The sequence below is a fragment of the Hippocampus bargibanti genome, linkage group LG06 (genome assembly GCF_051943395.1).
Source record: "Hippocampus bargibanti isolate YZ-2025 linkage group LG06, ASM5194339v1, whole genome shotgun sequence".
NCBI classification, from domain to species: domain Eukaryota; kingdom Metazoa; phylum Chordata; class Actinopteri; order Syngnathiformes; family Syngnathidae; genus Hippocampus; species Hippocampus bargibanti.
In genome coordinates this window covers 27,401,558-27,428,910 of record NC_142739.1, presented here as the reverse complement: position 1 = coordinate 27,428,910, position 27,353 = coordinate 27,401,558, and the positions used below count along the sequence as shown (strand labels likewise).

The window sequence follows — 27,353 nt, the reverse complement described above, 5'->3', positions numbered from 1 at the left end:
CATTGGGACATTTTCTCTATGTTTTTTTTGGGGGGGTTTGGAGACTTGGTTGAATCCATATATGTTTTTAAAATATAATACATTCCCGAAAAAAAAAAAAAAAGATATTTTGATGGCAGTTTGCCAGGTTAGTTCCTAACTCATGGAAAATGTCATGACATTTGAAGTACAATGTCGCGTGTCATAAGTCAGAGCAGTCCGAGCCTTCATTTGCACAGAGATTATAAAATAAAATAAATAATATGAAATAGTTGACAAACCAATTTATGAGGAAAAAAAACATAGTTAAAAAAAAAAAATTTTTTTTCAATGTTGTCAACTACTTAAAACAATGGCCGATGACATACACTGAAAATAAATGTTGAATTTACCATATTTTATTTCATTAAGTGGGTGCAAAATAAATAAATAAATTTCTAGATAACGTTTTAGTGGTAGATCGACTTCAAAACATTTTCCAGAGCCAGGTGTTCAAGTTTCACACAACCACTTTAATGAAATAAAATTCAGTAAATTCATTTTTAAAAAATGGGTTCAATTTTTCATGTTTTTTTTTTACTTTTATTTTTCATGTTAGTTCTGGGTTGAGTGTACGCTGGCGCGAATGTCTGCCGCTGCTCACCCACAGAAAACAAATTGTTCTTATCATGTAAAGTGTTCTTGAGAGTTTTGAAAGGCACTTAGAAATAAAATGTATTATTATTATTATTATTAGTAGTAGTAGTAGTAGTAGTAGTAGTAGTAGTAGTAGTAGTATTTTTATCATTATAACTATCATTATTATCATTATTATTAGTATTATTTTTAGTATGATTAGTTTTATTATTCAGATTATTATCAGTATTAATTTCATTATTATTATTATTATTATTATTATTATTGTTGTTGCCTTCATTGGAAAAAAAACAGCATAAATGGTTACAATTCTATTGTGGTATGTACTTTAAAAATGAAATGTATTATTATTATTATTATTATTATTATTATTATTATTATTATTATTATTATTATTACTTGACAGGACCATTTTACCACCCTCTGTGCTGCCGCCTTCCTCCATAGAGGGAAAACTAAATAAAATAGTAAATACATTCATTTTAGTGGGATGAAAACAAAAATCCAATCAAGTAACAAAACTTTGTTGATCCATATTGCAAATTGAGGAATGCGGAGACTAAAACACAAATTAATAGTGACATTAAAAACTACTAGTCGGCCTCTAGTAGCATCGCCTGCACCATTTAATCCAAGTCACCACTAAAATTAAATAAAAAAAAAATATATATAGCCATTACGGATAGATATAGGATCAGAGCTACCAGCACAACTTTAGTTCGCTGACGAAGCTTTTCGGATGAGGTGCCAAAGGTCCAGATGACGGCAGAAGAAACCTTTTCATCGATGGATGGACCACTCCTGTACGACAGAGCTTACACAGAAGTAAACATAAAAAAGGCAAGTCTGATTGTGCTATTTTTTTTTTTCCATTTGACAAGAAATCAAGCCAAACGATTACGGGTACCCTCCTCCGCAGGCCTCATAGTGAGATTGAAGGGTGCGTGTGTGTGTGTGTGTGTGTGTGTGTGTGTGTGTGTGTGTGTGTGTGTGTGTGTGTGTGTGTGTGTGTGTGTGTGTGTGTGTGTGTGTGTGTGTGTGTGTGTTAGTATGCGGGTGTGCGCGCACGTTGGGACCAGACCACAAAGGTGCCGACGGTGGCATTTGCATGAGAGAGCCCAAAGAAAGGGCTGACTTGACATCCTGCCGCCATTTGCTATTTCTATTCACACACGGCCACTTGAGGATGCGGGACAAACGTCGTAGAGGTGACAAAATAAGGGGTAGGGGGTAAGTAAATAAGTGGGGGTGGGGTTACCCTGGGATGTCTGTGGGAAAGAATAATATCTTCTTGTAAAAATGAAATAAGAATAGTTGCAAGGGTGTCAGAGTGGTGAAGGAGATCATTCGGAGATTCCTTAAAGGACAACCGACATTTTTTTTTCTTTCCTAACTGACATCAGAAAAACGTTTGATAGCATCTAAAATACCCAAAACACATAGGCTGATATTTTTTGTCAAATAAATGCAAAACACCAATAAAAATGAGTTAAAGTGTCCCAAAACTACTTCAAAATGACCGCGGAGATGGCGAGTTTCAGAAGGTCCCGCCCCCTTGTTCGTGATGTCACGCCAGGACGTCTTGCCTTGCTCAAGAATCAAAACAATGGCTTCAGATTCGGAGAAGATGCTTTCTGGTTACTCATCCAGTTATGAATATGATTCAAATAGTTCTGAAGAGGAAAGCATACATGTTTGCAACTGATTCAAGAAATTCTTCCGGATCATTTCGAGGTGTCTGGACTCCAAAGTAGCGTCCCAGAAAATGCACAAGATGGCGCCCAAACTCCGTTGAAAATGGGCTGATTTGTCTGCTGGGAATTTATGTCAACTAGTATCCAATAGTAGTCTTGGTGCAGCACACAACGATTCGCCATTGCGTTATGTGTTTCCTTTCTAATTTCGCCATCAACACGAAGTCTTCCGACCAAACAAAGTACCCAAAATGCATTGTGTGTCGCTTTCTCGGTCAGGGGCATTCCTCACGTGACGTCACGTAAGGAATCGTCACCAACTCAAAAACAAGACTTTCTGACTATTCAGTGCGAGTCTTACAACGTAAAATATAGCTATATGCTGTGGAATCTTTGTAAAATACGCTCAGTAGAAGTCATTTCAAGTGATTTTACAAATTATGGATACAACTTGTCCGGAGGCGTCGGTTGTCCTTTAAGGGAAATTTGGTGGAATTCAGACACGGCGAGATGTTAAAGCGGAAGAGGTTAAGCATTAGTGTACAGGAATAAAAGAAATTGAGGTTAAGAGTAGGAATGGAGAATAATAAGAGAAAGTAGACCAATATTTTGAAACTTTTTTGGGGGGCATTTTTGTGTTTGTATTTTAAGCAAAAGATTACGTGTTCAATGAGAGAATAGAAATTCCACTGAGCCAATCCTCGGCAGAAATTAAATAATAAATAAAATAATTAAAATCATCTGAATTCTTCCTTGTGGAAGATTCAAATTTCAAGATGTTTTTTTTCTTGTGAGCCATAAACTTTTTTGGGGGGGGGGGGGGGGGTTGTCAGGAAGTCGACTGTCTGTGTTTCTGTTTTTCGAATTGAAATTCAGCTGCACTCATCAAGCAGCAAAAAAAAAAAAAAAAAAAAAAAAAAAAAAATAGGACTAAGGTCATCTAAAAGTCATGACAACGCTCACGAGTTCTTTTGATGTGGCGCCGTTTTTGTCAGAGTGATTCGTCATCATCTGATACCACGGAGAGGCCTGCCATCGGCATAATGCAAAATTAAAACGGACAAGTAAACAAATAAATAAACAAACCAACAAACAAATAAATACATAAACAACGAATAAATACACAAAAATAAATGACATATTAGTTAGTTCCTTGAGAGTTTTGAAAGGCGCTTATAAATGAAATGTATGATGATGATGAAATATATGAATGAATGAATAAATAAATAAATAAATGTATGTAAAAAAAAGAAATAAATACATAAGCAAACAAACAAAAAACAATAAATACATAAACCAACAAACAATCAACAAACAAATAAGAAATACATAAACCAACAAACAATCAAATAAATACATAAATAAACTAATAAATGTAAAAATAAACAAACAAACAAAACAATACATCAATCAATAAATTAACAAATAAACAATAAACAAACAAACAAACACAAAACATGACAAATAAACAAACAAAGAAAACAATAATAAATAAAAACATATGCAAACAAACGAAACAATAACTAAATCAACAAATAACCCAATAATTGAACAAATAAATAAATTAATACACAAATTAAAACAAATTTAATTACAAATAAACACCTTAATAAATAAATAAATAAATAAAAAGAAATGTTAAAAAACAACAAAAGGAAACAGATAAATACATAAGCAAACAAACAAAAACAATAAATAAACAAACACATAATAAACAAACAAATAAATGCATAAACAAATAAAAAATACATAAACCAACAAACAATCAAATAAATGCATAAATAAACTAATAAATGTACAAACAAACAAACAATAAATTAACAAATAAACAATAGACAAACAAACACAAAACATGACAAACCAACAAACACAACAAAAATAAATAAAAACGTATGCAAACAAACAAACAAACAAGCAATAACTAAATCAACAAATAACCCAATAAATGAACAAATAAATACATTATTCATATTATAAATGATTTATAAATTAATATACAAATAAATAAAACAATAATTACACAAACAAATAAATACATAAACACACAAATAAATAAATAAATAAATACATAAATAAACACATAAACACATAAACACAAATAATTAACTACATAAATAAATAAATAACCTCTTTGGAATTTTTTTAAGGTCATTGGTTCAAGAATGCATTTTCGCCCCCAGGACACAAACATTGTCACGCTCACACTCTGGTTGGTGCGCTTGTAAATCAGAAAAGAAACTGGCACTGCTGCTCATAGCTGTATCAATAAAACAACATTGCAACATTTACTTTAATCAAGGCCACGCCCCCCCCCCCTTCCCAAAATGTATCATTACAATTATGGGATGAAATGTAATGAAAATAAAAATAGATTTTTGGGATAAAACTAAAGCACAAATGATTTTTGTTCTCTTAAATTGCACCTGAAAGCTTCAAGCTTGTTGTTCTCGACGTTACATAAAAACAGTGCGCATGAGGAACGGGCCCGCGCACGCAGGTCGAGAACTTTAGACACGACGCGGCGTCGTGGAAGGGAGGTGGGGGATGATTTGCTGGAGTGGTGAGGGGGTTGAGTGGAGTGTGAACACGCCATGAACATCCCCCGCCTACCCCCACGCACGCAGGGCAGCGGCCTATAAAAGGACGCATGTCAAGACGGGCTCGACACGGAGGAACCTCGACTGTTTCAGGTGAGATAAGGGGAGAGGGGGAAAAAGGGAAGGGGGGGCAAAAAATATATAAACTCCACAATATTTTTTTTAATCTTTTGGTCTATTAGTCATCCTAAAGTTGTTTTTTTTTGCTGCTTTTTTTCCCCAGGTGTTTCTGTCTGCAACTAACCATGAAGACTGTAGCTCTCGTCCTTGCCCTGGCAGTCCTTACTGGTAAGTTTGTTGTTCTTATTTTTCTGGCCTTTTCATAAAATCCTATTTGTTGACACACTCGTTTGCTTCGGAATCGCCAGTCTGCCACGGCCGCGTGGTTCGCCAAGCCGATGCCACCCCGGACAGCTGGGTGGAGACCGTGGACCGCTTTTGGCAGTACGTCTCCGATCTGAACCAAAAGGCCGATGGAGTCGTGCAGTCCATCAAGACCTCGCAGCTCAACCGGGAGCTTGAGTAAGTCGCCACTGAAAAGTATACTCTTAACTCTCTCAATAGTGAGTACTATTCAAAATGAAGTATTTGGGATTCTATAAGTAGCTTATTAACTATGAATAACTGAATAGAAAAAAATGGTCGAGTGAACTATAACTATTTTTTTGGGGGGGGATGTGTTATAAGGAGAGACCCTTACCACAAAGAATGAAACCCCATGAATAATTGAAGCCCCCGCCTGACTCCCCCGTACTTCTTCAAAATGGGTTTGTGATTTTGGACAGTCAACACAAGATGGCGGCAGAGCACTTAAAATGGAGTCCAGTCAACAACAGCGCCGGGTCAAACGTAAACAAACCCCACGTTAAATACACGACTGTCTTGAGATAAACTCTTCATAAAAAAACGACTGCCTAAAACACGAGGCTCATACTAGCTTGAATGGGACGTCGGGAAAACCACTTTTACAAAAAAAAAAGTGCCGGTTTTGAAACTAATAGTTTCCAAGAAGACTGGAAACATTTGAAAAAAAATGACATCATGTGTATTGTATATTGTACACAATGCTCAACCCAGTAGCTAGGTGTGCTAGCATTGTTCTTATCAGATGGCTAACCTTTTAATAAACAGACTTGTAAACAGATGTAAAAAAAGTCACTAACATAGCGCTGTGCATCACCATTCAATATAGACTATTCATATACCGCCCCCTAGTGGCCAATGTGAAAATCTGAAGGAGAAGCCATTTTGATTTTTGCTAGCATACTAGCTAGATACTAGCTCGCTGTCTTTGCTTGAATCAGCAGTTTTAAGCTATTAGGCGAACTGGCTAGCTATCTGGTTTGCTATATATTACCCATCAACTAACTAGCTAGCTTTTCTCGAAACAGTAGTTTTAAACAAAAACTTATCCTGTGACTGTAAAGTGACCTTGAGAGTTGTGAAAGGCGCTTATAAATGACATGTATTATGATTAAAAATATTTTTTAACCTGTCATTTTATATTCAAGACATTACTTTGAAAAAGAGTACAACAATGCAGAGGGTGTTTATAACTCCTGTCGTTTGTCAGCACGCTGATCGCCGACACCATGGCCGAACTGAAGACGTACAAAGACGACATCCAAGCTAAGCTGAGCCCCCACGCCACCGCCACCGCCAGCCAGCTGACAGCCGACATGCAGCTGCTGGCCGAGAGGCTTCAGAAGGACATGCTGGACGCCAAAGAGCGTAGCGGCGACTACCTGTCCGAGCTCAAGACCATGGTGTCCACCAACACGGGTGACGTACGAGGTCGTATCAACGCCTACACCAACAAGCTGAGAAAGCGCCTCAGTAAGGATACCGAGGCCATCCGCAAGTGAGTTGAAAGGCAGACTTCCAAAGTAAACACTAGATGTTTTGGAATATTACAAAGCAATTTTTGACAACGACCAAAACACGCTCAAGTCTGGGGCATGTTGTCGGTATTTTACATTTATTAGACGTGATCAGGGTAGAATTTGCGGTCACTTCCGATGATTTTCTGAACATTCTTAACTCGGACAATGTGTCCACTCCAGTGCCAGGGTTTTTTTTTTGTCATTTTCACTCAAATTGCACAACCCACAGAATATTGAGTTTTAGGACTACGTAAACATTCAATGCAATCTAAAAAAAAGAGTTGATTCCTAAGTTAAATGGGTCTGGAGTTATCTGAGCTTGAAATGAGGGCGGCTGTCCAAAATACAATGCAATACATACACATTGGTTTATATAGCCATTTAACAACAGCTGAAGCTGGAACAAAACATTAACATGGAAAAAAAATGGAAATCCTGCCCCCTGGTGGAAAGGGAAAAAAAACATTGCCATAGGCCATGGACAGCGCTTTATCGGCACTCAAACAAGAAAAAACAAAACCCGAACAAATTTGGGAATTGCGCTCTGCGTCATATTTTGAATTCACGAACAAATGAGTGCATCCGTGAAATGAAATCAAATTAAGTCAATTCAAGAAAAAAAACATCCATGTGACTCTTACTCCAGCTTGCATGTATAAAACATACTAAATCCATCATATTTATTTGTTTATTGATTTACTTATTGCCATTTTTTTTGATTATTTATATGTTATTTATGTATTTTTATTTACTAATTCTTTATTTATTTATGGTCATTCATTTGTGCATATTTTTTAATGTATTTATTTATTTTTATTTATGTATTTAATTATTTCTATTTATTTCTATTCGTTGATTTATTTATTTCTATACATTTAATTTCTAAGCCCCCTATATTTTTATTTATTTATGTATTCATTTAATTTTAATACTTTTAATGTTAATACTTTTAATTGGAATACTTTTAATTTGAATTATTTGAATTTGAATACTTTTAATTTGAATATTTTCAATGTAATTTGTTATGTAAATTTTAATGTAAATTAAAAATGTAATTTAAAATTTAATTTCAATTTTAATTTAAAATGTAATTTAAATTTACATTTAAAATGTAATTTAAATTTAAATTTAAATGTACATTTGATTATTTATGTGTTATTAAATCAAAATTAAAATCTCAATCTCAATCTCAATCGAAATTTAATAACACATAAATAATCAAAAAAAATTAAATTTAAATTACATTTTAAATTAAAATTTAAATTAAATTTTAAATGTACATTAAAATTTACATAACAAATTACATTGAAAATATTCAAATTAAAAGTATTCAATTGAAATTAACATTAAAATTAAAATTTAAATTAAAATTACATTTTAAATGTAAATGCAAATGTAAATTTAAATTATATTTTAATTTATTCGTCCATTCATTTATTTACATATTTGTTTAATTATTTATTGTATGTCGGTACTGCCAGACATCTTTGCACACGTCTGGCAGTGAATGTGTTAAAATAATCTGTACCCAAATTCATTCTTCTTAAACACACCGCACATAAAATCTTCACCAAGTCAACACACCACGTCTTCCTTCACAGCATGGTGGCCACCTACCTGGGCGAGTTCCAGTCTCGCACCTCCCAGAACCTGGACACCGTCAGGCAGCAGATGGAACCCTTCGTCCAGCAGGCCGGCGACACCGCCTCCAAGAGGATGTCCGACCTCTCCACCGTGCTGAAGACCCAGGCCGAAGGTCTGGGCCAGAGGCTGGAGAGCCAGGCCGAGGGTCTCAGAACCCAACTGGAGGCCACCGCCGAGGAGATGCGAGTCTCCCTGGAGGGCAAGATCGACGAGCTGACCAAGCTGTTCACCCCGCTCACCCAGCAGATCCGCGAGAAGCTCGACACCATCGTGGAGTCCTTCAAGGAGACCGCCACGGCGGCTTAAGGGGTTTGGAGGGCAAAGCTGGGAGACGGAGGGAGAAGAAACAAGTGGAGGGTTACTCAATTCCACTATTGCGGTGTTCTTCAGTTTGTTCAGCTTGTAAATAAAACATTCGCCGAGTGGGCCGTAACATCTATGTATCAAATCGCTTTTTGTTTCGATCCTTTCACTTCAAGTAACAACCCCCCCCTCCCCTCGAACCTCAACCCTTCATAGCCGGATGCAATAACGACAATCAGCCACTAGGTAGCGCCACCTTGCTCGTTGTAGCCTGTAATGTAGTGTAATCCATCAAGCGATCGTGTGATGTCACGCTGCTGCTTTCTGTTGCCTCTTAATAAAGATGTCAGGAAACGTCAAACTGACGTGATTCCTTTTGGGTTTTTTTTTTTCTTCTTCTTGTCCACTCCAGACAGGAAAGAGGTACGATGTCGCTCACAAATTAGATGTACTGCAAAAAAAAAAAAAAAAAAAAGGCATAATTGAGGTAATTATATTATATAATATATATATAATATATATTATATATATAATTATATATATATATTATATATATATAATTAATATATATAATAATTGAGGTGGTCACTTATTTATTCGGTAACTAATTAACTATATTAATTTATAGATCCATTTATTGATTAATCCATTAACCCATGTATTCATTTTTTTTCATTTACCCATTTATTTATGAATTCATCAATTTATTTATTCATTCACTTATTCATTGATTAATTCATTAGTCAATTCATTTATTCATTCATCCATTTACCCATATATTCATTTACGTATTCATCGATGTACTGTATTAATTTATGCGTGTACCCATTTATTTATTTATTCGTGTTTACATATATTTAATTCATTTATACATCCATTTATTCATTCATTTATTCATTCATTCATTCATGTATTTATTTATTTATCAATTTAGTTATTCATCCATTTACCCATTTACTTATTTATGTATTCATCCATATATTTATTTATGCATTACCCATGTATTCATTTATTTATTTATTTATTCATGTATTCATCTGCTTATATATTTTTTCATTCATTTATTCATCGAATTACCAATTTATCCATTTACTTATTTATGTATTCATCCATTTATTCATTGATGTTCTTCTTGTCCACTCACACAGACATGAAATATGATGTAGCTCACAAATTACAAGATGCATTGGGATTTTATCTATCTATCTATCTATCTATATCAAAAAAACCTGTAAAAATAATTGAGGCATTTCCTTTTTTGCCCGCACCCCCCCCCCCCCCCCTAAACCCGCTATCCGACCCCTCACCAAACAATACTGATCAGAAGTACCTTATATAAGTGCAGCTTATATAAGTTTGTGCAACCATGAGCACACCACAGGAGGCTCCATCGCTTCAGGTGAGAACAGGAAGGCAATAAATAAAAAAAGATCTAATTTGAATATTCCATCGCACAACATTGTGTTGCACTTTCCAGGTAGAAACTGTCGGCAGCGAGAATGAGGTCTTTGGCATTTATTCTTTCCCTGGCAGTCCTCACCGGTACGTGTTTGTCAGTCACAAAACGAGATGAACAAAATGGATGGTGTACATTTGTTTTCTGCCCAATTCAGGCTGCAGCGCACGAGTGGTGAGGCAAGTCGATGCCCCCGCGACCAAATGGGAGGAGACCGTGGATCAATTTTGGCAGCATTTTGAAAAGCTGAGCGACATGGACGACGAAAATGTGCAACTGTCGGATTTTGGGGCAAAGTTTGAGTAGGTCTAACATGTACCACACACAGATGAGAGTCTGGGGGTGAGGGGGGGGGGGGGTGGTCTTGACAAAATAGAAATCAGTTTGGAGTTTATTGTAATAATTAGGTTATTCACACTCGGACTAGCAATGCCGATACTCGAGTGCATAGAAGTAAAGGACATATTTGTAATAGCTAATGTACACATTACAAAATAAATATCTAGCTAGTAATGACGTGTACAATGGGGGCCAAAAACAAACAAAAAAAAAAACACTTTAATTATAATTTTTACATGTTTTTTTTTACATTTCAGTGTATCTTCGAATTTGTGATATCTCTTTCCTGTCTGAAGTGGACAAAAGAAAAAAGTAAACATTGCCATTATTATTTTTAGTCCGTTGAAAACAAATTATTATTATTATTATTATCATCATCCGTCTGTGTAAGCTCTCAGTCACACAGGAGTGGTCCATCGATGAGAAGGTTTCTTCAGCCGTCATCTGTACTTCAAAAAGGTACAGATGACGGCTGAAGAAACCTTCTCATCGATATTATTATCATATAATAATAATAATAATAATAATAATAATTATTATTATTATAATCACCATCATCATTTTTTTCATATTTATTAAGAAAAAAGTAAATACCTCAATTATGATTTTTACTCCTTCTTAAAAAAGTATTGTGATTATTACTTTATTTATCCCAGTGGATCTTCTAATTTGTGAGCTACATCGTATCTCTTTCCTGTCTGGAGTGGTCAAAAAGAAAAAAGTAAACACCACCATTATTATTTTTACTCCTTAAAAAACAAATTTATTATTATTATTATTATTATTATTATTATTATTATTATTATTATTCCAGTGTATCTTCTAATTTGTGAGCTACATCGTATCTCTTTCCTGTCTGGAGTGGACAAAAAGAAAAAATATATACGCCTGAATTATTATTTTTACACTTTTTATTAATAACTAATAGTAATAGTTAATAATTAATAATTGATAGTTAAATAATAATAATCATCATCATCATTTTTTTCATATTTATTAAGAAAAAAGTAAATACCTCAATTATGATTTTTACTCCTTTTTAAAAAATATTGTGATGATTACTTTATTTATCCCAGTGGATCTTCTAATTTGTGAGCTACATCGTATTTCTTTCGTGGCTGGAGTGGACAACAATTAGAACAAAAAAAAGAAAAAAGTAAACGCCTCATTTAATATTTTTATTGTTTTTTAAAATTATTATTATTATAAAACAAATCTGTGCATGTTCTAAAAAACATATTAGCATTGACAAAATAATTGCAATATATCAATATTAACTAACAGAGCAAATTCTCCAATTTGGGATTTTCAAGGGTACCAAACTACTGTTAGCGGCAGAAAAAGTCCCCATTTTATGTTTTTGCAACCAGCCCAAAAGTATGTGTAATATAAAAATATTACTTTGGTGCCTTTACAAAGGTTAAAACTTTACAATCTATTTTGTGCTCAGTTATTTGTTCTCGTGAATGAAAATCTCAGGGTCACCTTGTCACTTGCGACCCCGTGTCACCCGCTCGCAGCACCTTGATCACTGCCAGCATGTACCAGCTGACGACATACATCGACAACGGCTCCGCGGGCCGTCTGAGCATTGACCGAGACCTGCAGCGCCTGGTCACCAGACTAAAGGGGGACATGCTCAACGCCAAGGAGTACGGCATCCAGTCCATCAGGCAGCAGACCAAGATCATTGGGCAGAAGGCCTTCCATGATTTGCTAAGTGACATCAGTGCCTTCAGCATTGCGCTGAGGGTCCTCCTCGACAGGGACATCAAAGACATCCGCAAGTATGCCGAATGAGAGGTTGCTAAAAAAAAAGGTTTAAAATCTTAAACAAGCTTCATGTCCAGATATCTGAGCGAGCACCAGATCTCCCAAAATCCAGACACGGGGGAGTTCTTCGTCCAGCAAACCGGCGACCCCGCCTCCGGAGGCCTTGGCCTCCAATGGGCTAGTCAAGGTGGGAGTCTGGGCCATCAGCAGCGGAACCACGATCAAGTCCTGGGCCAGCAGCGGCAGAACCACCATGGAGTCTTGGACCAACAGGGACAGACTCACCATGGTGTTCTCGGACAGCAGCAGCAGAACCAGGGTGGAGTCCAGGGACAGCAATGGCAGAACCACCATGAAGTCCGGGGCCAGCAACAGCAAAACCAAGATGGGGTCTTGGGACACCAGGGGCAGACTCTCCATGAAGTCCCAGGCCAGCAGCGTCAAAACCAAAATGGAGCCATGGGACAGAACCACCATGGAGTGTTGGACCAGCAGGGGCAGACCCACCATGGAATTTTTAGCCAGCAACGGCAGAAACAGGATGAAGCCTTGAGGCAGCAGCAGCAGCAGAACCACCATGGAGTATTGGACCAGCAACGCCAGCCCCACCATGGAGTGTTGGTGCAGCAACAGCAGAATCAAGATGGAGTCCTGGGCCAGCAAGGGCAGACTCACCATGGAGTCCTAGGCCAGCAGCGGCAGAACCAGGATGAAGTCTTGGGGCAGCAGCGGACAAAACCACCATGGTGTATTGGACCAGCAAGGCCAGACTCACCATGGAGTCTTGGGGCTACGGCAGCAGCAGAACCAAGATGGAGTCCTGGGCCAGCAAGGGCAGAACCAAGGTGTCCAGGGCCAGCAGTGGCAGAACCACCATGGAGTGTTAGGGCAGCAGGGGCAGAACCAAGATGGAGTTCTACTACAGCAGGGGCAGAACCATCATGTAGTTTTGGGGCAGCAGCGGCAGAACCAAGGTGAAGTCCTAGGTCATCAAGGTCTGAACCAACATGGAGTCCTGGGCCAGCAGCGTCAGAACCACCATGGAGTGTTGGGGCAGCAGTGGCAGACCCATCATGCAGTTCTTGACCACCACCAGCAGCAGCAGAGCCAAGATGATGTCCTGGGCCAGAAGGGACAGACCCAGGTCAGGCATCTGGACTAGATAAGGGATTAGGGCCAGGAGAGTCAGGGTACAGTTTTGGTTTCCACTGTTCAGTGAGAGAAACAAGTGCACCTTCTCACGTCAATCTTCTGGTTGTTGTAAATCATCGCTGGCATGCCGCAGTACATTTCAAAACGGCCATTTAAAATAAAGCCTTTTGCAAAAAACACGGCTCGTTTTTTGGTGCACCACAACGACATTGCTGAAAAATCACCCGGATTTGGCCCCACAACCCTACCAAAAGGCAATGCAAGGCACTTTTATCTCTCTAAAGCACAAATAATACACAAAGCACAAATAATACACTCTACCCGGAAGTAACTCAAATAGAAGGCAAGCTCGCTAGCGAGCGAAACGATAGCTAATAGATAGCGAAAAGATAGCTAATGGCTAGCGAATAGATAGACAATAGCGAGTGAAAAGGTAGCTAATAGCTAGCGAATAGAGAGCTAATAGCTAGCGAACAGATAGCATATACCTGGCAAATAGATAGCTAATACGTAGCGAATTTAGCAAGATCTCGAGGTGTAAACCGGAATGCCAAATTTCCCGACACAAAACTCTCAAGGCCACTTTTGAGTCACAGAATACGTTTTTCCTGTGGGTGAGCAGCGGCAGCCACATGTGCCAGCGTTCACTCAACCCGGAAGTAACTCAAATAGATGGAAAGTTAGCTAGCTAATAGATAGCTAATAGATATCTAATAGACAGCCAAATAATACAAATCAACATCGTCGAACGTCTCTTCTAGCTAGCTATCTAGATGATTTTTTTTATCTAGATGCCATCTATTAGAGATGTAGCTGGCTACCTATCTATCTATTAGCCAACTAGCTAACTTTCTATCTATATTTGAGTTATTCCAGGTTGAGTGAACGCTGCCCACCCACAGAAAAACTGATCCTGTGACTGTAAAGTGACCTTGAGAATTTTGAAAGGCGCTTAGAAAAGAAATTATTATTACTAGTATTATTATTATTATTATTACAGTAAAGTCTCGTTATATCGATATTCAAGGGAGTCCGAAAAAATATCGATATAACCGGGACTATCGATATATCCGATATCGATATAACGAGACTTTACTGTATATGTTTTTGCAACCAGCCCAAATATACTAGTAAGATTATAGAAAAGAAATGGATTATTACTATTATTACTAGTATTTCTTCAAAGAACAAAAAGAAAACAGGCAAAAGGAAAAGGAAACTAAAATAACGGTGGGTCCCCTCAGCATGACTGCGACATCTGTACTGGGATAGCAAGACCCCCCCCCCCCAAGACCCCCAATAAACAATCGTTGCAAATTAACAGGTGTTCAAATGATAATAACCCCATTAAAAAATAAATACATTGAGATTTTAGCCCCCCTCGGCAAACACTTGCATGACCTTGGTATTACAGAGTTCGGATGTGAACTTTCTCTCGCTGGCCGGACCCCCTGCAGGGGTCTTACAATGAAGGACACAATGGCGATTAATTCGCTGAGAAGCAAAAAAAGGGGCTCCGCTTGGACAAAATGGCCACTTGAAAGGCTCGCCGGTGCGAAAGCATTTACACAAGCAACAATGGCGGACTTCCTTGTATTTTCAAAGGGGGGGGCAAAGGGTTAAGAATGAAGTTCAGACGGCACAATAAGGTTAGTCTGGTTTGTTTCCCTTCTTACAAAAAAACAGGCCAAAAAAGGGGAACGTCTGAGTAACAAAAAGTGTGGCAATCTGATCCCTTGGGTGATGTTTTTTTCCCACAAAAACAAGGCATGTCAAAATGTAGGTTAGAGGACACACTACCTAAAAAGCTGCACCTTGCACCCGGATCCCTCAAAAAAAGTAAACAGTTGTTTTCAACTAAAATGAAAAAGAGTGACTAGAATATATTCACCCCCCAAAAACTATAAGAAACAAGAAAAAAGAAAGAAAAAAACTAATAACTAACCAAATAAATAAATACTAATAATGAATAAAATAAATATATAAATATAAAAAATAAACAAATAAATAACAAATGAAAAAGTAAAAATAAAACAATCAAAATTAATAACTAATAAAATAAAAAAAAAAAATTTAAAATTAAAAATTAAAAATAGAAAAATAAAAAAACAACAATAATAAAAAATAAAGAGAAATAAACAGATAAATACAAAAATACAAACAAAAATACTAAATAGAAATAAAGGGAAATAAATAAATAAATAAATAAAATAATTTAATAAAAAATAACAAAAATAAAAAAGTAAAAAAATAAAACAATAAAAACTAATAACTAACAAAAAATAAAAAATAAAATAAAAAATACAAATTAAAAATAGATAAATAAATAATAAACAATAAATAATAGATAAAAACAATACATTATACATTATAGTGACTTGAAAGTGTAATGGGAAATGCCTTGAAAACTATTGGCAGCAAATAAGCTAAAAATATCTACAGATAAATACAAAAATAGAAACAAAAATAATAAATAGAAATAAAGGGAAATAAATAAATAAATACATAAATAAATATAAGAAATAATTTAATACAAAATAAAAAAAATAAAAAATAAAACAATAACAACTAATAACTAATAAAATAAAAAACAGATAAAATAAAAAATACAAGTAAAAAAAAAAATAAAAATAAATAATAAATAATATATAAAAACAATACATTATACATTATAAATAGTGACTTGAAAGTGTAGTGGGAAATGTCTTGAAAACTATTGGCAGCAAATAAGCTAAAAAAAACAAAAGGAATAAAAAGAATAGATAATAGATAATAAACAATAAATGATAGATAAAAACAATACATTACGAAAAATAAATAAAAATTATAAACAATAAATATTAAATAGAGAATAAGAGATAAATAATAGATAAAAAAAATACATTATAAATAGCGACTTGATAAAGTGTTCTGGAAAATGTCTTGAAAACTACTGGCAGTAAATAAGGTAAAAAAAAAACAACAATAATAAAAAAATAAAGAGAAATAATCAGCTACATACAAAAATACTAAATAGAAATGAGGGGAAATAAATAAATAGATACATACAAAAATGCATAAACAAATACAAACAATATACAAAAAAAATATATATAAAAAAAATTCAAATGTATGTTGACGAATGAACAAGGCTCCTATAATGAAAAATATCAACAAAAAGTGGTGAGCGAAGAATATAAACCGAATGGTGAATTTGCACTCAATTCCCACGCGCTCAAACTTTGGACCTCCATGTGTGACGCTGTCAGAACACTGAACAGATGGCTGTCATCACAGATCAAATCATTGATTAGATTTTGGGTCCAAAGGAGCAGCCAGGGAGTTCCTTGAAACAGCGTATTATGCAATCGGCATTAACTTAGATCTTCACAATTCACAGATGAAAGAACACCACTGTCACTCACACTGAAACTGATCTCTTCTGGTGTCAATCCAGCCACAAAACTGTTTTTTTTTCCATGTATGTTCAGATTCTTTATAATTGTATTTTATATATTATTGGATCTATTTTTTTTTATGCTTGTCTGTGACTGTAAAGTGTCCTTGAGAGCTTTGAAAGGCGCTTGAAAATAAAATGTATTACTATTATAGTATGTTGTCATCGTATCAGATAATACAGAGAATAGATAAAAATAATAGAAAACAATAGAAGAAAAAATAGAAAATAGAAAAATATAATAGAAAAAAAAACAGTATTGGAACATTCCACAGGCTCATCAGAAAGCATTGTTTGTCATGATTAGGTGTAAAAGGACCACCCTGAATGGATTATTATTATTGTTATTATTATTGATATTATTATTACTTATATTTGTTGGTTTTTTTTGCTCCACATAAATCGTATGAAAGCCACTTGAGATGTTTTAAAATGCCACCCATGCGCCCTCACTGCCCTAAGCCATGTTTTTGAATCTCAGCTCCTAATATGGCAGCGGTGACCCGCTCAAAAAAAAAAAAAAGGTCAGGGGTGGGGGCACCACGTGGGCTTTTTGAGTCCAGCAGGCGTTACATTTGTGCAAAGCGGGAGGTATATATAAAGAGAGGTGCATAAACACACACACACAAAAAACAACATACACACAAACAGCAGTTTCCTACACAAGACCAACAACAGGTAAGATGCTTCAAATGTGCTGCTTTTTTAAATGTATTTATCGACTGTATTTTAAAAAAAAAATATATCTTTTATTTTATGTATTTTTATTTATTGTATTTATTTACGTATTTATTCATGTATGTATTTATTATCTATTTATTTTTTGCATTTTTTAATTTTATTTATTTTGTTTATTTATCAATGTATTTATTTTGTTTATTTATCTATTAATTTATTTTGTTTATCTATTTATTTATTTTGTTTATTTATCTATTTATTTATTTTGTTCATTTATGTATTTATTTTGTTTATTTATCTATTTATTTATATACATATTTCTGTATTTTATTTTATTTATTAGTATTTATTCATGTATGTATGCATGTATTTATTTAATACAAATTTATTTTAATGTTATTTATTTTGTTTATTTTTCTATTTTGTTTATTTCTCTATTTATTTATGTACGTATTTATGTATCTATTTACTTTCTGTATTTGTATTTTATGTATTTATTTATTTAGGTTAAAGTTTTGATTGAATGATTGAGGGTTTTTTTTAGGTCCACTTTAAAGAAGTTTAGATTTAATTGTGTCAAATCACCAATAGTAAATAATTTTAAATTTATGTATAATTTTCAATGAATTTTCACCTTCTCCTTCCGCTCAGACAATGAAATTTTACCTGGCAGCCGCCGTGCTCCTGCTGGCCTTCATCGCCTACGCAGGTCAGTATTGAGTTTTGTGTAACTTACAAAATTTATTATTGGTTGTTTACAGCCAATTAAATTGTTTTTGTTTTTTTGTGAAATCACCGTTTATCGATGCGCCAAACGTAGATGCCCAAGAGGAGACTTTTGAAGCGAAAATGACCAGGTACGGCGAGCAGGTGAGCCAAGCGTTTCAAAACATGGCGGAGAACACCAAAGAGTCCTTTGACAACCTTCGCAACAGCCAATTCGCCAACAACGTCAAGTAAGCTTGCAATGAGTTACATACAAATACACATAAAAACGTATAAGCACTCCTTAAAAAAAAATGATTCATTGTGTATTTGTGTTCCAAAACAGGAAATGGTTTAAGGACAATTTTGGCTCTGAGTAGCTACATTCGACCGAAGCTTGACATCAGCATATTCTGCTCTGCTCGGAAGGAAGAAAAAGAAGAAGAAAAAAAAAGTTTTAAAGGACAACCAACGGCACTTTTTTGTTTCCTAACTGACATCAGAAAAACGTTTTATAGCATCTAAAATACCCAAAACACGCAGTATGATATTTTTAGTCAAATGCACAACACCAATAAAAATGACTTAAAGTGTCTAAAAAGTACTTCAATTTGAAACCGGAAGTGGCCAGTTTCAGAAGGTCCCGCCCCCTTGTTCGTGGTGTCATGGCAAGACGTCTTGCCTTGCTCGAGAATCAAAACAATGGCTTCAGATTTGGAGAATATGCTTTCTTGTTACTCATCCAGTTATGAATATGATTCAAATAGTTCTGAAGAAGAAAGCATACATGTTTGCAATCGATTAAAGAATTTATTCCGTGTCATTTTGAGGCATCAGGGGTGGGAAATGTCGCACCCAAAAAAGGCAGAAAATTGAGACAAAGCTGCGTGTAAGGAATTGTTTCCACATGCTGATTAATTCCTTACATGGAGCTTTGTCGCCGTCTTCTGCATCTTTTTGGTCCTGCACGACATTTTCAGACCAAAGTACAGCAAAATGCATTGACGTGGTGGAAGGACTGCTACAATGTGTCCTTTTTTCGGTCAGGGGCGTTCCTTCAGTGACGTCACGTACGGACTTGTCACCTACTCAAAAACAAGACTTCCGGAATATTCAGCGCGAGTCTTAAAACGTAAAATATAGCTAGATGCGGTGGAATCTTTGTAAAATACACTCAGTAGAAGTCATTTTACAAATTATGGACAGAACTTTTCCGGAGACGTCGGTTGTCCTTTAAGTTTTTATAGACACACATATTCAGCGTTGCCATTTGAGATGTGGACCGAGTGTGTTGACGATGTGAATAAATGAACGATTCTGATGTTTCCGCGCCATCATTGCAGTATATGCCCACTCCTCCCTTCCAAAAAAAAAAAATATCATGTCCATCTTGAAAATCAACACGTTGCTCATGAAATGCCTTTCAAAACTGTCAAGGACACTTTACAGTCACAGGATATTTTTTTCTGCGGGCGGGCAGCGGCAGCCACACGCGCCGGCGTTCGATCAAACCAAAAGTAATATAAAGTAAAAAAAAAATAGATAGCAAATAACTAGCTAGTGAGATAGCTAGCCAGATAGCTGGATAGCTAGATAAATAAATCAAGAAAAGAGTCACACATTCAAGGCCATTGTAAAAAAAAAAAGGTTTGCCCAATGCTACCTTAAAAAAATATATACAGTGATATCTCGGTTTTCGACCATTATCCGGTTCAGAAACCTGTTCGAAACCCGATTTGTTCAAAAACCGAAACAGCACTTTTCATTAAAATCAATGTAAAAAATCTTAATCCGTTCAAAGTCTAGAAAACAACTTTTTAACTATTTCATCGCATAAACCGGATAAAAACTTAATAATAGAGCATTTCATGTGTAAAATTCTATTAAAAAAACTTTTATTTTCACCATTTTTCTTTCTGCCTTTCTGGGGCGTGTTGGCACCTATCCCAGCTGTCTTTGGGCAAACACAGGGCACACTAACCTTTCAAACCATCTTCTGCTTGCTTTAAAATCATACTACTCAGGAGAACTTAACCAAATATGTCGGCATTTTCACAAAAATAAAACAAAAACAATATTAATGCGTCGGTCACAATGAGGAAGTGACGTATAAGGAAGCGGAGGGTAGTCGAGTGTTGCATTCAGGTGCACTCAGTTTGGTTGAGAACCGAATTTCGGTTGTATACGGGGGGCATGAAAAATATGCCATTTTTGGTTGAAAACCAAATGGGATGAGAACCGAGACGTGCAAAAACCGAGGTTTGACTGTATTGTATTTACGGATGTATATGTATATGTACAGACAACTCTATTCTAAATTCTATTATTTTAAATAAAATAAAATACATTAAAAAAATACATTAAATAAAACATACACAAATAAAATATAAACAATAAAATACAATAAAATAAAATACATAGAACAAAGAACAAATAAAATAACATAAATATACAATGTAATAAAAAATAAATAAATAAAAACAAAACATGTGAAATAAATAACATAAGTAAAATAACAAATAAAACAAGTAAAATAAAAGAAACACAAAATTAAATACAATACACAAATAAAATAACATAAATAGAAACTATCAATAAAAATAAAATAACTGAATAAATAAAATAAAATAGAATACATAAAACAAATAACCCCTGGTTGAAATACAAATTCAATAAATAAATAAAATAAACAAATACCTAAAATAAAACAAATAAAATAAATATCAATTAAAATAAACAAAATAAGTAAAATAAAATAAAACAAATTAATAAAATAAACCAATACCTAAAATAAAACACATAAAATAAATAATTAAAATAACAACATAAATAACAATTAAAATAAAAAAAGTAAGGCAAATAAAATAAATTAATAAAATACATAAACAAAATAACATTAAAAATATAAATAAAATATATGAAATAAATAACAAATAAAATAAAATAGCTCCGCCATTAGCAGTTTGCTTCATTCAACGCAGACGATGATTGAAGTGCGTCGGCATTGATCGTCTATTTGTCTCGACAGCCCGCAAGAGCAAAGGTCAAGTGCCAACATGGCGGCGTTTCCCCTGCAAGCCGTTTCACAAGAGCTGGACTAAAGTTTACGCCGGTTAATGATCCACAAGGTTAGGGGGCGTGGGGGTGACCGTTGCTTCACCAAAGGCTTCGGCAAGAGATGGCCCGGTAATAGAGGTCAGCGGACATGTCGGTGGATCATCAAGTAATAAAAAAATAAATACAAATAAAATAATTAAAAGGTACAATATGTACTGTATTTGCATTATTTTGTACGAGGAGATGATCCTGTTACATAGTAACAGTCATAATTGTTCATATTTTTGGGGGATTTCACATCGCCAGCCTTTATATAGTTTGTCGTATATAGTTTGTCATTTGTCAGATTTTATTTTGCTTTGTTTCCATTTTCAGTATAAAATTACAGCATTAAAAAAAATACTAATTTTGTTGCATTTTTTAAAAAAATTGTCATGTAAACATTTTTGTTTTTAACTCAATCACTGCCATTCAGGAATTTATTCGGGAATTGAAAATATGACGTTGAGCGTCACTCCCGAATTTCTTTGGGTTTTGGTTTGTCATACTTGGGTGCCGATAAAACGCTGGTCAGACCTCTAGCAATGATTTTCCCTTTCCACAAGGGGGCAGCTTTTCCAAATTAGCGCTTTGTTCCAGCTCCAGCTGTTGTTAAAGCGCTATATAAATCAATCTGTATTGTATTTTGTACAGCCGCCCCCATTTCAAGCTCAAATAACTCCGGACCCATATAACTTAAGAATTAACTCATATTATCATTTTAATTTATATTAGTGTCCTTCAGAGCTTTGAAAGGCGCTTAAAATAAAATGTATTATTATTAAATCATTCATTGCTATTCACAAATGTATTCGGGAGTTGAAAATATGACAGAGCGCTATTCCCGAATTACTTCGGTTTTTTTTTTCATGCTTGGGTGCCAGTCAAGTGCTGGCCATGGCCTCTGGCAATATTTTTTTTCTTTTCCAGAAGAGTCAGCATTTCCCTTTTTTCCATGTTCGCACTTTGTTCCAATTTCAGCTGTTGTTAAAGTGCAATATAAACCAATTGCATTGTATTTTGGACACCCGCCCTCATTTCAAGCTCATATAACTCCAGACTCATATAATTTAGGAATTAACTTTTTTTTTCTGATGAAAGAAGACAGTGTAAGGTTTCTTACTGAATATTTATGTAGCCCTAAAACTCAATATTTTCTGGGTCGTGGAATTCGAGAGACAATGTCTAGCTCTCTAGCTAGCGTCTGGCTAGCTATCTATTAGCTACTATTAGCTAGCTTTCTATCTATTTGAGTTACTTCCGGGTTGAGTGAAGGCTGGCGCGTGTGGCTGCCGCTTCTCACCCACAGAAAAACTGATACAGTGACTGTAAATTGACCTTGAAAGGCGCTTAGAAATTAAACGGATTTATTATTATTATGACACAAACCCTGGCACTGGAGTGAATATATTTTTTCGCACATCGTCTGTGAGCGAATGAGTTAATTCTTGGAAGTGTTTGTCAAGTGATTGAATTTTTGAGATTAAATTCATGGATTAATCTACGATATAATCGCAGATTAATGGATTCTTGGGAATAATCGCGAGTTGCCACACTTCAGTTGATCACGTAACCGCCTTGGCAGTGGTAATTATTTTTCTTTTGCTTCTTCACACAAAAACGATGAACCCCCCTAGGTGCAGCTTTGCTTGAAATCCTTTTTTTTTTTTGTCCTCCTAAGAACAAATCAAATCTTCACCCCTTGCCCGTGTTTGGACAGCTGTTGGATTGTGAAGCGTTGTTGCTTCAAAGATCAGATTGATTTTTTTATTTTCTTTTTTTTTCTTGCGATGGACTCTGCCCAGAGAAACGGCGCTCTGGGGTTTTTATCACACGGACGGAAAACGTCTAATCGGTGGCGCGAGATCAGATGGAAGACTTTGACTGGTCGACAAACAAATCACCAAAACGGGCTCCTTGAAATGATCAGATGACACTCGCGAAGGCAAACATGAAAAAAGCGGGGCAATTATTTAACGACCGCATGAAAGGTAAACATAAAAAAGTCAGGCCATGCGGACCAATGTACCACCAGTTGCCTTATATAAATAAAATGACTCAATAACACTCGTTTCATTCAACTCGTTTGTGTTGGAGCAGCCCAATTAAAAAATAAATAAATAACTTTAAAAAAAAAAAGGTACACCGTTTCAAATTTTCGCGACTGGTTTTATTTTGAAAGGGTTCGACTCCGAATTTGAATAAAAATTGTTTTTTATTTGTCGGCAGATGAGATTTCTCGTCATTGCTTTGGTACTAATCATTCAAGGTAAGTTTTTCCGACCTGATTTTTTTCTGTGTGTGTGTGTGTGGGGGGGGGGGGGGGGGGGGGGTCATGGGGTGCTGACACACCTCCTTTTTACTACTTGGCAGCGAGCTCGCCACTCTGGGCCCAGACGCCAACGGTGGATCCAACCGACTCGCCAGGAATCCTACAAAGACTACTTGACAACGCTCGGTATCGACGCTACACGCACATTTTGATGGAGTGAAACGCACAAACGCACACAAAAGCACACACACACACACACACACACACACACACAAGCAAACTAGTGCACAAAAATGCACTAAGTAAAAGGGCATAAAAATGAAAACCTACACACACACACACACAAACACAACATACCAAACACACACACACGCACACACACAAATACACAATAGTGCACAAACACACAAGTAAACTAGTGCACAAAAACATACACTAAGTAAAAGGGCACAAAAATGAAAACCTACACACACACACACACACACACACACACAAACAAGAGCGCACAAGCACACACATACACACAAGTCAAGTAGAGCATAAAAACACACTAAGTAAAAGGGCAAAAACATGAACATTTACACAAACACACACCCAACGCACATCCAAGACACACACACATACACATACAAGTAAACTAGTGCACAAAAACGCACTAAGGTGCACAAAAATAAACACATCAAAACACACACACACGCACAAATACACACACAAATATACAAACACAAATATACACACACACTCACACAGAAGAGTGCACAAACACACACAGACACACAAGCAAACTATTGCACAAAAAAACATCTACACACACGCAAGAGTGCACGAACATACACACACACACCCACACGCAATTGCACACACACACAAACTAGAGCACAAAAACACACACACACACTATGCTAACGATTGAAAATTGACACACACTGACACACATAATGGAACAAACAACACAACCACTAGAACACAAACACACACAGTGCACGCACACACACACACACACAAGCAAACTATTGCACAAAAACGCACACTAAGTAAAAAGGCAAAGAAATTAACACACACACACACACACCCAACAAAAACACACAAACACAAATTGAGACACGCAAAAGCAAATTCACAATGTCACTTGGAGATACATGTATGCTAATGACTGAAAATTGACACACACTGACACACAAAAAGAACACACACACACACGCGCACACACACATCGAGATAAAGCTAACCCACTGACGGGTGAACAATTGCGAGTGTTGGCCGAGGTAGACAAAAAGTGCGTTGTTGCCATCGGAGTACCTCAGGGTTTGTTCAAGGACGCAAATGTTCGCCACCAGTTTTTGTTTTTCTTCACTTGTCCCAACGACATGTTGTCCAGGAAAAGTACAGGCGAACATCTGGTGACTGTTTGGCAAACATTTGCACCCTCGGATGAACTCTGGCAGCAAGAGAACATCTGTCTTCCGCTTTTGAAGGGGCTCGCCATGGTTTGCTAGTCGGCAGGGGGACGCGTTGGGGGTCACAATGGCGGGGGAGGGGGGTGGTGCGCAAGGGGCTTGACTGATTTGTGCTGCTTAATATCACGGTTGACGCCCCCCTTCTCGGTCCAGCGCAGCCAAAGAGAACGTGGCCAGAACAACGAACATAGCGGCGGGATTCGCGAGGGAATACTACGACGAACACATCCGACCCGTCGTGGACGAGTACAGGCAATGGGCGTCCGGTGTCAAGATGGCGGCCAAGGAGAAGATCTTCAACCTGTTGCCCTTCTCTAGCGCCAATGTGACTGACCAAGGAGCCATTTAATAACAAACGCGCTAGCCGACGTCTATTTTGATCACGCGAGGATTTATTAAAGTAACCAAATGTCCAAATGGTGTCTTTATCAATAATGAAAGTAAAGTGATACCTCGGTTTTCGACCATAATCCGTTTCAGAAACCTGCTCGAAAACCGATTTGTTCAAAAACCGAAACAGCACTTTCCATTAAAATCAATGTAAAAAAATCTTAATCCGTTCAAAGTCTAGAAAACAACTTTTTAACTATTTCATCGCATAAACCGGATAAAAACTCAATAATAGAGCATTTCATGTGTAAAATTCTATAAAAAAAACTTATTTTCATCAATTTTCTTTCTGCCACGGGGCGTGTTGGCACCTATCCCAGCTGTCTTTGGGCGTTCGATCAACCCAAAAGTAATATGAAGTAAAAAAAAAAAAAGATAGCAAATAAATAGCTCGTGAGATAGCTAGCCAGATAGCTGGATAGCTAGATAAATAAATCAAGAAAAGAGTCACACATTCAAGGCTGTTGTAAAAAAAAAAAAGGTTTGCCCAATGCTACCTTAAAAAAATATATACAGTGATACCTCGGTTTTCGACCATTATCCATTTCAGAAACCTGTTCGAAAACCGATTTGTTGAAAAACCGAAACAGCACTTTCCATTAAAATCAATGTAAAAAATCTTAATCCGTTCAAAGTCTAGAAAACAACTTTTTAACTATTTCATCGCATAAACCGGATAAAAACTTAATAGAGCAGGTCATGTATAAAATTCTATAAAAACAAACTTATTTTCACCAATTTTTAACATCAACATTAAAATCTGTACATAAAAATCTCTCTATCTTTCTGTCATGTGGCGTGTTGGCACCTATCCCAGCTGTCTTTGGGCAAACACAGGGCACACTAACTTTTCAAACCATCCTCTGCTTGCTTTAAAATCATACTATTCCGTTAGAGCTTAACCAAATATGTCTGCATTTCCGCAAAAATAAAACAACAACAATATTAATGCGTCGGTCACAATGGGGAAGACGTCACATATAAGGAAGTGACGTATAAGGAAGCGGAGGGTAGTCGAGTGATGCATTCAGATGCACTCCGTTTGGTTGAGAACCAAATTTCGGTTGTATACCGGGGCATAAAAAAATATGACATTTTTGGTTGAAAACCGAATGCGATGAGAACCGAGACGTTCGAAAATCGAGGTTTGATTGTACACGAAACTATATACAATATACAAAATGTCAACAATTTGGGGACGGATGTAAATCCAGATACACCAAATTAGCCACCTTTTGGTAGTCAGAATAACTATGGTGGCCTTTTAAGGGCAAAAAGCTATTGCTATAATTTCAGGAGGTATTCGGGAGAGCCCAAACTGTCGCGGCTTGGAATTGAAGCGGATTTACGAGGGACAGGAGAAGTGAGACAATCTCTTTTCGTCAATGGATGCTACAGCTTCGCCTCTGCATTCAACATTTAGCTTGAAGCAGACGTGCACATTCCACCATGACGTCCCTGATCCACTGGTGAAAAGGAGGCTTTGATGCTCTCCTCTTTCATCTAGAACTGCTTCATTCAACAAACACACATCTGTTTTTTTTGTGTTGCGTCACATTATTTGTTATTTAGATTTTTTGTTGTTTTGACTTCAAAATGGCTCCACGACAGTGGCTGCCTTTACAGCAGCTCCTGTATTTTGTGTTTGCCGCTGTGAAAGGTTAATAAAGGCTAATCCAATCAATCCTCTGTATGGATTGCAGTGAGTCAATTTCTGCTTCTGCGGACTCATGAATTCTGGCGTTGATTTTTGAAGGCAATAAGCGGAGCCTCTGTTGACGGTGGTAGTAACTCAACTGTGTTTGCTCCCACAACGGCGCACTTTTTGGCCTTGGGAAAGATGCTAACCCCCAATTGCGCAAT

At 36.2% G+C, this 27,353-nt stretch overlaps 4 protein-coding genes and 1 long non-coding RNA gene across 6 annotated transcripts in view; 4 read left to right on the top strand and 1 right to left on the bottom strand.

Annotated features, from left to right (window-relative positions):
• The first annotated feature begins 291 nt into the window (after positions 1 to 291).
• On the top strand, positions 292 to 25,517 carry apoc4 (apolipoprotein C4). 2 transcript variants are annotated; one of them, XM_088998254.1, is made up of 4 exons: positions 292 to 299; positions 23,599 to 23,640; positions 23,745 to 23,829; positions 25,254 to 25,517. In XM_088998254.1, the coding sequence occupies exons 2-4, from the start codon at positions 23,601 to 23,603 to the stop codon at positions 25,447 to 25,449; spliced, it is 321 nt and encodes a 106-aa protein (XP_088854380.1). In that variant the 5' UTR covers positions 292 to 299; positions 23,599 to 23,600; the 3' UTR covers positions 25,450 to 25,517. The 2 variants fall into 2 exon arrangements, with proteins under 2 accessions (XP_088854380.1, XP_088854379.1); XM_088998253.1 differs by lacking the exon at positions 292 to 299 and adding an exon at positions 23,427 to 23,511 and having other exon boundaries at positions 23,601 to 23,640.
• Positions 4,934 to 9,101, top strand: apoeb (apolipoprotein Eb). Its single transcript, XM_088998252.1, has 5 exons — positions 4,934 to 4,999; positions 5,130 to 5,194; positions 5,275 to 5,428; positions 6,480 to 6,767; positions 8,391 to 9,101. Exons 2-5 carry the CDS (start codon positions 5,152 to 5,154, stop codon positions 8,737 to 8,739), a joined length of 834 nt encoding a protein of 277 aa, XP_088854378.1. The 5' UTR covers positions 4,934 to 4,999; positions 5,130 to 5,151; the 3' UTR covers positions 8,740 to 9,101.
• Positions 8,780 to 27,353, bottom strand: part of LOC148897061 (uncharacterized) — a 34,000-nt gene continuing 15,426 nt past the window's right edge. The window contains exon 2 of the long non-coding RNA XR_016115251.1: positions 8,780 to 9,187. This is a non-coding gene — a long non-coding RNA (uncharacterized LOC148897061). The remainder of the gene's footprint in view (positions 9,188 to 27,353) is intronic.
• On the top strand, positions 10,107 to 13,638 carry LOC148897066 (uncharacterized). The gene is made up of 7 exons (XM_088999646.1): positions 10,107 to 10,135; positions 10,214 to 10,278; positions 10,350 to 10,494; positions 12,052 to 12,318; positions 12,382 to 12,540; positions 12,724 to 13,035; positions 13,106 to 13,638. Exons 2-7 carry the CDS (start codon positions 10,236 to 10,238, stop codon positions 13,464 to 13,466), a joined length of 1,287 nt encoding a protein of 428 aa, XP_088855772.1. The 5' UTR covers positions 10,107 to 10,135; positions 10,214 to 10,235; the 3' UTR covers positions 13,467 to 13,638.
• Positions 17,472 to 19,596, top strand: apoc1 (apolipoprotein C1). The gene is made up of 4 exons (XM_088999559.1): positions 17,472 to 17,570; positions 18,222 to 18,279; positions 18,391 to 18,526; positions 18,622 to 19,596. Exons 2-4 carry the CDS (start codon positions 18,225 to 18,227, stop codon positions 18,653 to 18,655), a joined length of 225 nt encoding a protein of 74 aa, XP_088855685.1. The 5' UTR covers positions 17,472 to 17,570; positions 18,222 to 18,224; the 3' UTR covers positions 18,656 to 19,596.

What these genes read in the sequence shown, in the direction of transcription:
- apoeb (XM_088998252.1), top strand. Translation starts at nt 5,152, where the DNA reads ATGAAGACTGTAGCTCTCGTCCTTGCCCTGGCAGTCCTTACTG. An exon ending in TGCCCTGGCAGTCCTTACTG is followed by an intron (nt 5,195 to 5,274) that starts GTAAGTTTGTTG and finishes CGGAATCGCCAG; the next exon opens with TCTGCCACGGCCGCGTGGTT. An exon ending in GATACCGAGGCCATCCGCAA is followed by an intron (nt 6,768 to 8,390) that starts GTGAGTTGAAAG and finishes CTTCCTTCACAG; the next exon opens with CATGGTGGCCACCTACCTGG.
- apoc4 (XM_088998254.1), top strand. Translation starts at nt 23,601, where the DNA reads ATGAGATTTCTCGTCATTGCTTTGGTACTAATCATTCAAG. An exon ending in TTTGGTACTAATCATTCAAG is followed by an intron (nt 23,641 to 23,744) that starts GTAAGTTTTTCC and finishes ACTACTTGGCAG; the next exon opens with CGAGCTCGCCACTCTGGGCC. An exon ending in AGACTACTTGACAACGCTCG is followed by an intron (nt 23,830 to 25,253) that starts GTATCGACGCTA and finishes TTCTCGGTCCAG; the next exon opens with CGCAGCCAAAGAGAACGTGG.
- apoc1 (XM_088999559.1), top strand. Translation starts at nt 18,225, where the DNA reads ATGAAATTTTACCTGGCAGCCGCCGTGCTCCTGCTGGCCTTCATCGCC. An exon ending in GGCCTTCATCGCCTACGCAG is followed by an intron (nt 18,280 to 18,390) that starts GTCAGTATTGAG and finishes CGCCAAACGTAG; the next exon opens with ATGCCCAAGAGGAGACTTTT. An exon ending in CAATTCGCCAACAACGTCAA is followed by an intron (nt 18,527 to 18,621) that starts GTAAGCTTGCAA and finishes GTTCCAAAACAG; the next exon opens with GAAATGGTTTAAGGACAATT.
- LOC148897066 (XM_088999646.1), top strand. Translation starts at nt 10,236, where the DNA reads ATGAGGTCTTTGGCATTTATTCTTTCCCTGGCAGTCCTCACCG. An exon ending in GATTTTGGGGCAAAGTTTGA is followed by an intron (nt 10,495 to 12,051) that starts GTAGGTCTAACA and finishes ACCCGCTCGCAG; the next exon opens with CACCTTGATCACTGCCAGCA. An exon ending in GACATCAAAGACATCCGCAA is followed by an intron (nt 12,319 to 12,381) that starts GTATGCCGAATG and finishes CTTCATGTCCAG; the next exon opens with ATATCTGAGCGAGCACCAGA.